The sequence below is a fragment of the Portunus trituberculatus genome, chromosome 16 (assembly GCF_017591435.1).
Source record: "Portunus trituberculatus isolate SZX2019 chromosome 16, ASM1759143v1, whole genome shotgun sequence".
Taxonomy (NCBI): Eukaryota; Metazoa; Arthropoda; class Malacostraca; order Decapoda; family Portunidae; genus Portunus; species Portunus trituberculatus.
Window position 1 is genome coordinate 5747865 of NC_059270.1, and position 12109 is coordinate 5759973.

The 12109-nt window shown below is 41.1% G+C and overlaps 1 protein-coding gene across 1 annotated transcript; it reads left to right on the forward strand.

Annotated features, from left to right (window-relative positions):
• The first annotated feature begins 1097 nt into the window (after positions 1-1097).
• On the forward strand, positions 1098-7640 carry LOC123504647. Its single transcript, XM_045255372.1, has 5 exons — positions 1098-2290; positions 3977-4273; positions 4433-4498; positions 4669-4761; positions 7409-7640. Exons 1-5 carry the CDS (start codon positions 1640-1642, stop codon positions 7508-7510), a joined length of 1209 nt encoding a protein of 402 aa, XP_045111307.1. The 5' UTR covers positions 1098-1639; the 3' UTR covers positions 7511-7640.
• Positions 7641-12109: the final 4469 nt, after the last annotated feature.

Below are 12109 nucleotides of genomic sequence, written 5' to 3' on the forward strand. Positions count from 1 at the left end.
CCACATCCTCCCTAAACCCTTCCCTCACCACCAATAATCACGCCGCAATCCAAGTAGTACACTGCCGTGAAAGTGTAGCCCGTGATGGTTTCGGCAAGTGACACATTGCTACAAATGATTCTCAAATGTTTTCAATATATGGAAATTTATCTGCATTGTGATCACACTATCGTTCTCTCGTATGTCTTATTTTCATTCAGGCAGCCATAATCCCTTTGTGTATGACGCCTTAGTAGCTAAAAAAAAAAAAAAAGGGTCGGTGACAATACATAACCTTGACCAACAGTAACTCCTCTCACTCATTACCCAGTCTGTTTCTATATCTGTGGTCTATATTCACGGTAGCCCTTGTATCCAGATACATACTTCACACTGTATGCTGACTATCTTTACACTCACCGAATCTTTTCTAATTTTGCATGACATTTTTCTATTCACCCCATCATAGGCTTCCTTTATTATATATGTCTACAAAATTTAAGTATAATTTATCACCATCCCTCTCCTTTCTTTCATTCAATCAATTCACCACAAACATTTTATCTTCTGTTCTGTCCACAAGGAAACCATTCTGCCTCTTACCTAATATTCCAGCTTCCTCAATCCATTTACACGATATGTCTCATTCAACGCTACACTAAACACATACCCTGCTGTACGAATATTATTGACTAATGTAATTGGTCCGTTAAATAGCTTAGTCATCCTGTCAATCACAACTTTCCCTCCATTTTTGTACATCTCCAAAAATCTCAGCTATCTCATCCGGGTCTGCTACCTTCTTATTCTTTTGCCTTTTTACATATTTCTCTATCTCCTCTTTGCTGATTCTTTCATTTAATTCATCTGCATTCTACCTCTCCTATGTCACACATCAGTTATCTCGCCTATATCTCCAATCTTTTCCCAAACTCGAAATTTTATCACCGCTTCTCATTTCTTCCTTATCTGCTACCGCTGTCCTGTTCACTTCCAGGTTCTCCACATTCTCAGTCAGACATCCCCTCACCCCTCAGAAATCACTGGACCGATATCGACTGCCTTAATTCCACACCTTTCCTGGGACTGAATCATGCTTCGTCACTCGCTGCTGGCTGATGCATACGTTCACTGTGTCTCACTCTCATGCCTCCTCTTCTCAATTATTTGCACACTAGTCAATATCTCTTTCTCTTTCCTAACGTTCCATTTACCATGAGCTGTCATTATAATGATCTCATGTAGGCTACTCAACATTTGTATAATAGGCAATAACAACTCCCTAAGATAAGTTTCGCACCCCGAATCCAAATACGCTGCCATAAAAATTAATCCAGTATCTCCATGCCGGATTGTATATATCTTCTTACTCTTGTTTTTAATATTATATATGAGAGAAAACCTGCCCTCAAAACCAGCAACAATTACCGCAGCTGGAAGACAACCGATGTAATTAGCGTCAGTAGCTCTGATAACGTTCAGCCACCGGACGAGGATAATAAAACTATCTCCTAAATTTTGTGGTAAGGCACGCGCACAACTTGCCGCTCCGTCTCCTCTGGCCTTCCAATAAAACTTTCATCCATATTGCGCCGGGCTGTCGTCCGCGCTGTTCCTTCATGCAGCGCAAGTAACAAGTGGCCAGATTGAAATCGAGGGAATGGCTGTCCACACGAGCTGCCTACTGCTTTTCTTAGGGTGGCTGAGGGCAGTGGGGGGATTCCCTTACAGATGGAGGTGGGGGATGTGGGGGCAGTTGGAAGCACGGAGAAGTGTTGTGGTAGCAGTGTGGTCATGGGTGTTCGTGGTTACGCTCTCCACCCTTGCATTGGCCTGTGTCTTCAATACGCCCGTGTTTAAGGAAGGGGTCGCTGATACCAGTGCTCGCATCTTGAATTATGTCAATTACAGTACCTCGATACTCTTTTTAGTTTATCTACGACTCCGGCATTCCCGCCTGGCTTTAATCCTCCGCCACCTGGAGGATGCTGGTGTACCTCTACGCCGCCGGCTGGTTCACTGGGACGACGCTGTGCAGTTGACTTGTACCACAGGAATGCTCGTTGGGCTATCAGTGGCTACGTTCTCCTCCGTGAGTGACTTTTTCGTGCGCCCCCTGACGAGGCAGGTGGTGCTGTACCACATCCCTGCCACCACTTGCGACATAGCCATAGAAATCACTGCCCTCGTCCTCAGCCTTCTGCTCTACTTCATACTTAAGGTTGTGAGTCTGGAGGGCGACGCTGCGGTGACTACAGCCACAGCTTCTACTCTCACCTGGAAAGCCGGGCTGGCAGGACCTCGCCTGCAGGTTAGTAACAAACCATGAGATGGCCATCTGCCAGTCATGTAAGTTCATTTTACTGGTAACAACCAAAATATACAGATCGTGTCAGCACGCAACATACTCGCACCGTTCTTTTGTGTGAAGTATGAACCAGTAAGATTAAAATATAAGAGGATCACGTATTAGACACGTCACCGACAACCATTCCCTTCCGTAGAGAGTATAAAATTCATGATCACCCCATATATGGTTAAGCTGAAGCTTTTCATATGCTGCACAATTCATCCTCTACCATGGGAGGTCAGTCACAGCTTGCTGATCAGTAAACCATCCTTAACCGAACTCTGGCCTGTTAGGTTGACACCCGAAGACGATAATCGCTTGACCAGTGTGTGTGTGTGTGTGTGTGTGTGTGTGTGTGTGTGTGTGTGTGTGTGTGTGTGTGTGTGTGTGTGTGTGTATTTTTATTCACGGTCACCTGCTGATCACCCACCCAGCCTTCACCATTATGGAGCGAGCTCAGAGCTCATAGACCGATCTTCGGGTAGGACTGATACCACAACACATTCCATATACCGAGAAAGCGAGGCCATAATCCCTCGAATTACACCCCGTACCTATTTACTGTTAGGTGAACATTAAAAGGCTCGCCCATTCGCCTCGCTGCGCCCGGGACTCGAACCCGGGCCTTTTCTGTTGTGAGCCGACTGTACTAATCACACTGTGTGTGTGTGTGTGTGTGTGTGTGTGTGTGTGTGTGTGTGTGTAATTCACCACGGTCGCCTAATGGTCACCTAGCCAGTCTTTCCCATTACGGAGCGAGCTCAGAGCTCCTTCGGGTAGGACTGAGAGCGAACACGCGCGCGCGCAGCACTTTAATATGGTCAATATAGTTCAGGGAGTATGTGTCAATTCTTACATAAAAAAAAAAAATCTGAAAAGTTATTGTTGCTATTCTTACGGAGATCAATCTTTGGTAAACAATCTCTTGTCTATCCACAAGCACAGCCGGTGTTTGTCGATGTAACAAATGCACAAATACTTTTAATCCTCTTTCCATGCTTTCCAGAGATATACACGATAATTGTTTGAAGTCCCACTCTCAGGATGGATACTGGCGACTGCATTGCATGTCGGGGGGCAAAGCTGCTTACAACTGCATCACAAACATGTCCAATGAAAACCGAGTGACTGGCGTATCCTCATCAACATTGTTACCGATGACATGTGTGCCGATACATGCAAAGCAGCGCACTGTTATTTACGATGACAATTCTGTGCTTTAGAATTTTCTTCACGAACTGATTTAGTATAACTAGTAATAGTTATGATGATGATGATGATAATAATAATAATAATAATAATAACAAATCATCAATCTACATATCTTATCGTGTACTTCCTTTCGCGCCCCGAATGATGTAGTGGGTATAGCGCACCAGGTTGAAAATTTACGAGCGCTGTCTTTAGTCCGGCCTGGGGCAAGTAGCACGCCACACAACTCACCCATCACTTCATCATTCACTTAGGTACATCTATAAAAGAACACCTGGGGAGAGTGGAGAGTGGAAAGCCGGGTCTCACAATGGCCCAGGGTAAGGAATGTGATATATCGTCACCACAGGCTCATACACCAGTGAGATGAAAGCTAGCGTCAAGACCACGCAGCTATTACCGTAGCTTTATTTTTGTCTTCTCTTTTATATCCAGCTCCGAAATGGTCGTGGGAGGATGTGGAAAGGTTGTTCGGGACGTGGTCGCCTGCCCGTGGAAGAGGTGTTACGTCTGGTGTCCCGGCGCCTCTTGGAGCTAGACGACATTGTGGAGCAGCTGGTGGAATATGGCGGGCCCCCAGCTGGTATGATTCTGTTGTGCAGCGCCTTGAATGCCACTGTAATGCTCTACCTTACCATTTCCAAGTTCGACTACTACTACATGGCATTCATCACCCTCAAGGTGCTGAGCATCGTGCAAGTCACCTTTATCCCGGACTGGTTGTGGTGCAAGGTGAGTCACGCACATGCCTTCCTCTACTTCACCGACCAAACTGAAACATACAACCCCATTTTCAGCTTTACATGGTGAATCTTTATTAAATAGTTCGATAGGTCTTACTGAGTATTCAAGATGTGATGATATTCTTCCCAGTATTTCATCTCTCCACAGAGAGAGGAGCATCTGCGATTAATGCGGCGGCAACTCTCCACCAATATATATTGTGCCTCCGTCGAGGTAAGTTTTAAACCATCACCATAATAAATAATGTACCTTTTTTTTTATCTATCAATCCTTCCTTGTAAACTAAACTAAATGATGAATCAAAGTAGCCACACATGCGATTGGATAAAACGATTATGTTTTCATGAAGTTATTGAAAACTGCTGTCGTCTTCTTCCATGCAGGCTGCACTGAAGGACGTGGAGAAGGTGGTGGCTGGAGGAACGACCTTCAGGGTGTGTCGCCTCTTCACGCTGGACAGACACATCATCCTCTCAGTGAGTGGATCGCATTCATGCTTGTCATGGGGGAAAAAAAAATTGTATTCATTCCACACTCACTTCGATATACGGAAGGGATTGTCTTAACTTCTTTAGCAACATTCTTGATTCAATCAGCACATATATGCAGAAAATGCATTATCAAGTTTTATGTGGTTCAAATTTGTTATTTCATCCAGGGACACTATTCTTATTTTCCTTTTTGGTTTTATTTTTATCTTTTGTATAAGTTATTGTAGTGGTCAAGAATATTCTCATTGATCTAGTGCTGGTTTAATAAGATCTGTTCATCATCACTGGTGAAAATGCTCATGAAAACATGATTTATGGTCTATGTGGCGTTTAAAAGTAATCGTAATTACAATCCAATTCAGTTTAAAATGTGGCTTCAAAGGCACGGAAACACAAGCTTCTTTTTAGTCTTCCTGTGCAAGTTTAGTTAAAGCGGGTAAAGATTTGTTAGAAATGGAAGGATAGGATGCAAGTACACAAATAGGGAAATATCTACGACGAATATGACAAAGACTTGGCAAAGGTACAACTCTTCACTGATTCCCACTGCTCAATATGCTTCTCTGCACGGTATTGGTTAAATTCACTGGTAATTCTCACATCATTCACCACTGGCTTCATTTAGAAAAAAAACAATACATTTTTCAAAGGTCACAAAATAATTGGTCTGGTTTTCACTGATGTTTTCTTTTCTCATTGTTGATGTAAACATACTCTTTATTTAATCTCTTAAATCATTGTAACATCTTTGAAAAATGCAGTAACTCCTATAAGAGCCTCTTGAAAGTGGTCGAGATAAGACACCGTTGTAATATTTGAGAGTGTGGTCTTTTTGGGTACGTAGCTACCTGACGGTGTGGCGAGGGGTTGCGCCTCAGTTATGGCACTTCAGTGATGAGTCATGCCAAACAATGTAATGACAACAAACAAATCTTATAAAGCCTGAATAAGAATCATTTTTTTTATCCTAAAGTCAGTCTCTCTCTCTCTCTCTCTCTCTCTCTCTCTCTCTCTCTCTCTCTCTCTCATCAACATTTTACACACACACACACACACACACACACACACACACACACACACACACACACACACACATATATATATATATATATATATATATATATATATATATATATATATATATATATATATATATATATATATATATATATATATATATATATTTGTCTATCTATCTATCTATCTATCTATCTATCTATCTGTCTATATATATATATATATATATATATATATATATATATATATATATATATATATATATATATATATATATATATATTTATTTATTTATCTATTTATTTATTCATTTATTACGGTAGTTTTACGGAATTGGTAATTTTGGAAAATGATCAAAATATCGATCATTATGCAAAATGCCCAAATAATTATGAAATTTCTAAAAACGACCTCGGATTTGGTTATTTTGCAAAATAATCTTTAGCATCTTTGGTCATTTTGTAAAATGACCAAACAGCTGTTGGTCAATATACAAAAATGTACAAACATGCTCGAATTATCATCCCATGCAAATATAAGTGTTTTGAAAACAAAGGTTCATTGTAAAGTCTAAGTACTGGTAAAAGTATGTATGTCATTTATTCAACATAAAAAAATCATACGAGTAGGTTACATAAGAGTATTGAAAGAACCATAATCAAACTTGAAAACTACTTCAACAATTATCAAAATTAACATTATCAGACTTGTTAGAACAAGAGACGCTGCATCTTCATCTACTGTTGCACAATTCTTTGTTTTCTAAGCATCTCCACCGTCTGTTCAAACATGACTGGGTGCAGAATAACTTACTGATCCCCTGGCCATGTCCCATCGAATCTACAATAGCCACTTCTCGCAGTGACATGAATTTTTCAGTACAAAGGATGAACTGATTACGGATGTACATTTGATTAAGTAAACCATGTTTTGTCCCAAGTTCATAAGTACCGCCGTTCTTTACTTGAACGGTAATTGCCTTTACATTCGCAAAATATGCTCGCCCGCGGTCAAAAAATGGAATGGGAACCATGACAGACTCCCCTGCGTGGGCTGGCTTGAAACGCTGTACTGACTTATTATTCTTTTTTTCTTAGCTTGCTTCTCCTGTGTTCAGTCTGAATGCTCCGGTTCCTATTACATAAGCAACAGAGTGCAGGTTCATTAACATTGCCATTCACAACTGGACAAGCACCAGAAGGATGACATGGAATATTTTAACCACACGGGTTGTGCGTAACCTACTAAAGGTTATTTTGCAAAATGAGCAAACCCGTTGTTATATTTCAAAATATCTGCGAGTATGTGTAATAATTGCCTGCGTGTGTGTGTGTGTGTGTTTGTGTGCTAACAACCCTTCCCTCCCTATCTCACAACACTTCATTTCAACACTCAAGCACTCAGTAGCAAAGGGTTCCCTAACGAGAGTAATTCTAACATTGATTATTGGCAGCGTGGCAGTAACAGTTAACAACCTGCCTCCTTCAGTGTTGGCCGAGGCACTAATATTATTGTCCACAGATCGATCCTCCCCTTCCAAGGTCTTCCCCTAAGCTAGTAAGATGACAGCAACCTCAAGGCTTACTTCCACATTGTACATCACCTCCAATTACAGGTGGCCAGCTCAGTGGTAACTTACCTGGTTATCGCGCTGCAATTTGGAGTATCGGAGACGCCCGGCCGCCGCTCCTTCTCGGCCAACTGCTCTCAAGTCTAGCCTCAGATATCTCCTCACCTACAAAAAGAAAATACCAGTATATACGTACATATATGTAGATAAATAGATAGATAGATAGATAGATTGATTGATTGACAGAGATAAATAGGTGGATGGATAGATGGATAGCATGATCGACTGATGATTGGATGGATGGATGGATGGATGGATGGATGGATGGATAGATAGATAGATAGACAGATGGATGGGCGGATAGATAGATAGATAGATAGATGGATGGGCGGATAGATAGATTAATATATATAGACTGGCAAATGGATGAGTAGATTGCTAGATATATGGATAGATGGATGGAAGATGGATAGATAGTTATATAGATGGATAGATGAACTGGTAGACAGATAGACAGATGGATAGATAAGCATGTAGATAGCTGGATCTCTGGTGGCAAAAGATATAATATGTTTAAAGAGTAAATCCTTTAGTCCTTGATTATTTTGCCGCCTTCCATGTCTGGAGGGAAGGATAATGAATCTCAAAGGTACTGTACAGCGTAACACTTTACTCGCTGACTGCCGCAGACTCTTCTTCCCTGTGTTAGGTGTGCTGGAAATTTTCATTTGTACTTTTTTTTTGTAGCTTTAAGATCAGTAAATGAAACTTTGTGAATACAACCCGTAGAATTTATCTTGTTTTCTTTTATGAACCTTTATTATCTAGTTTATGCTGGTGTCACACTACAGCTTTTTTCTATACTAAGATGTCCCCGATGGTCGTAGAAGGGCTGTCGCTGGCAGCAATGACATCTTTTTAACGGGTTTTGGCCTGCCGTAAGATGTCGTGAGTCAAGTCGTACGTTAACGCGGCGATATCGTACGATGTCGTAAGGTGTCCTTGTCACACAATATCGTAGAAGCATTATGATAATCAAGCGCTGCAATCGACTGTCGAGAAGACAGTCACGACGAGCAAAGCCATTTCATCGGGCTTACGATTATGTTATAGAGAGATACGATGTCGTAAGTGCTGTTAACATCGTTCGACTTCGAACAAGTTGAAAATCGTTAAAATACTGAGTTACGACTGGCCTTTGAACATACATTTGGCAGTGACGCACAACAACATTGTTGCTAGAATAGTCGTGACCAGTGTGACAGCTCGTGCGGTTTTTGTGTGATTGTAGTGACATATTAACATCATTTGTACATTACTGATAGGAGACTTGAAAATGTTTGTCATGAAAGGAAAGCGCTTGAGAATATTGTACTAGTTATAGTGAGACTTGTTAAATAGAGAGTGAGAGCTAACTTAACCTAACCTAACCTATCCTAACCTATCCTATCCTACCTATCCTATCCTATCCTAGCCTAGCCTAGCCTAGCCTAGCCTAGCCTAGCCTAGCCTAGCCTAACCTAACCTATCCAGCCCTAACCTAACCTAGAGACTATGAGTGCTGACCCATTGCTCCAATCACTTTATCGTCTTGTTTTATTTTCTTCACTTTGATATGAAGTGAAATGTTTCCTCGTCGGAGCAGTTTTGTCAAAACATGTTTAAACCAGATGGCGGCTCAACCGCCGCCGCCGTCACTCACTCACTCTTTCACTCACTCATTTACTGAAAGAAAAACACTGAGCAGTAGCAGTAGCAGCAGCAGCAGCACTAGCAGTAGTAGTAGTAGTAGTAGTAGTAGTAGTAGTAGTAGTAGTAGTAGTAGTAGTAATAGGAGAGACAGACAGACGAAAATTTTACATGACAAAAATATATAAATAAATAAATAAACAAAATTAAATAAAACACACACACACACACACACACACACAAAATCACTGTATGCAAATGTGTGTGTGTGTGTGTGTTTCACTGTTTGATCTGCTGCAGTCTCTGACGAGACAGCCAGACGTTACCCTACGGAACGAGCTCAGAGCTCATTATTTCCGATCTTCGGATAGGCCTGAGACCAGGCACACACCACACACCGGAACAACAAGGTCACAACTCCTCGATTTACATCCCGTACCTACTCACTGCTAGGTGAACAGGGGCTACACGTGAAAGGAGACACACCCAAATATCTCCACCCGGCCGGGGAATCGAACCCCGGTCCTCTGGCTTGTGAAGCCAGCGCTCTAACCACTGAGCTACCGTGTGTGTGTGTGTGTGTGTGTATAGGCCCGGCTAGACAAAGGGCACATATCTCCCTCACATGTTGCAGAGATGGCTCTGGTTTTACGAGGGTAAATCGATAATTTTTAGGTGTCTGTCTGTGTAAGTGTTGCCGCGTGATAGCTTATGCTGGGGTCACACTATAGCTTTTTTTTTTTTTACTACGACGCCCCCGACGTTCGTAAAGGCCAGTTTTCTGCGATTGCATACGACTGTCGTAACGATTGGGAGCATTTTAGTGCAAAATGGACACGCAAAACGAAGGATGTCCACCTTTGAAGGTGGATGTTCACTCCTGGTGTCGGAGGCGGCACTTCCATACTCATGTCCAATGAACCTGCGATGTCTGGGGCATCATACCCATCATGCCCTTCCTCTGTCCCATCGTTTTCGGTGGGTAAACCATCTTGAGAGCACGGTGTGAACTGGGGCTAGTTTATTTTCTATTTTTTTCTTTTTCTGGCGACAACGCACGAGCTGTCACACGACGATTCTAGCGACAACGTTTTCGTGAGTTACTGCCAAACGTATGTTTAAAAACCAGTCGTAATTCAGTATTTTAACGATTTTTGACTCGTTCAATGTCGAACGATGTCAATAGCAGCATGTACGACACCGTATCTCTCTATAACGTCATCGTAAGCCCGATGAAATGGCTTTACTTGTCGTGACTCTCTTCCCGACAATCGAAGTAGCACTCGATTGTCCTGTGACAATAAGGACATCTTACGTCATCGTGCGATAACGCCGCGTTAACGTACGACTTGACTCACGACATCTTACGACAGGCCAGAACCGTTAAAATGACGTCATTGCTGCCAGCGACAGCCCTCCTACGACCGTCGGGGACGTCGTAGTAAAAAAAAAAACTGTAGTGTGACCGCAGCATTAGGAACATATCTTGAATACCTTTTTTTTGGGGGGAAAGGGAGAAATAAGAGCATGTGAAATAAGCTTCATATTAATGTACCTTATTATAATATAATGAAAGGAAACATTAGTACTATGGTTTCAAGACATTTATCCCTTTCTCCTGGCAAACTACCTTGAACCTGCACGGGGACTGGCATTTTAAGTGGGCCTTTTTTTCTCTCTCTTACTCTTTCTGTTGTCCTTGACCAGCTTTCCCCTACTTACATGAAAAAATGAAAAAAGTTTTTATTCACATAGCTTGTGTAGTACATCTGGGACATACACATTATATTTCCTTATGTTCCCAATATTCCAAAGTCATCAATATTAATAAAAATATTATTTTGATTAATACTGATTAAGAATAAACAGGCCTAGTCTCAATAAAATAAAGGATTGTATGGGTAGTGTGTAAACCTGTCATAAGCACTCTTAGTGTGTAGCATACCATCCAGGGCATTGTTCTGCCTTCTACATCTCAGCCTACTTCACAATCCTTAGCTTCTACAACAATCGTCTCACACTGCCCTCATTCCATTGCCATGTGCAATGAGTAGTGTAAATGATTGAAGAGAAACAGAGAAAAAAGGAAAAAGGAGTCAGAAAATGGAAAGGTAAAGAAAATAAGATGAGAAAAAAAAGGCAAAGGAACAAGAAGCTGAAGCAAGGAGAAGAATGAAGAAAAAGGAAAAGCAGAAAGAAAACAAAAGGAAAGAAAGAGAGGAGAAAAACAGTTCAGGGCACTTCTGTCTGCTTCCCAAAAGCAGAAAGGTAAGGAGACATACTCTACAGACATAAAATAAATGGTAAATGTTTCTAATCCAGCTGCACTGATCAAATAAAAACACAAAACTCACATGGTATGTAGAATTGTCAGTGAGTTTGCCACAAATGTAGAGACATTTCACAGCATATGTGTAGTATAGCTGTAATAGCTCAGCTGATGCAACTGTCTTTACAAACACTGGTATCCCCAAATTCAAAATAGCCATATAAAAGGGCTGGGAAATTTATCATAAACAGCAATATGAATAATTAAGTTAGATAACAGTACTAATCCTAATATAGTGTTCATATAATTTCCCAAGATGAGGACGAGTAACCAGAGGCTGTGGGAGAGAATTCCAGAGAGTAATACTATTGTAACATAACATAATACAAATAATAGGATAACAAAGGGCCACCAGGGCCCATCTAGGTTATCCTGTATCAGTCGCACAGCGACCTCGTCATCAGTACTTAAAGATACACTTACAAGTACACAATACATTATATACTAATTCTAAATATTTGGCCCATTAACAGAGCTAAGTCCTGCAGCAAAATCCTCTACAATTTGTGGTCCCCATACATGGGGATCATGTCTTGTTTAACTATAGTAAATTTCTTATAAAAACTATCATGCAGTGCTATACATAATTATAAATCTAATAAATTTAAGTGCTTATCTAATCTGTTTTAAACATTGTCAAACTAGTGCTATTTACAACCGTCTCTAGCAATGCATTTCAGAAGTCTACCACCCTATGACTAAAGAAATATTTTCTTATATCTAACCTG

What these genes read in the sequence shown, in the direction of transcription:
- LOC123504647 (XM_045255372.1), top strand. Translation starts at nt 1,640, where the DNA reads ATGGCTGTCCACACGAGCTGCCTACTGCTTTTCTTAGGGTGGCTGAGG. An exon ending in CGGACTGGTTGTGGTGCAAG is followed by an intron (nt 4,274 to 4,432) that starts GTGAGTCACGCA and finishes ATCTCTCCACAG; the next exon opens with AGAGAGGAGCATCTGCGATT. An exon ending in ACAGACACATCATCCTCTCA is followed by an intron (nt 4,762 to 7,408) that starts GTGAGTGGATCG and finishes CTCCAATTACAG; the next exon opens with GTGGCCAGCTCAGTGGTAAC.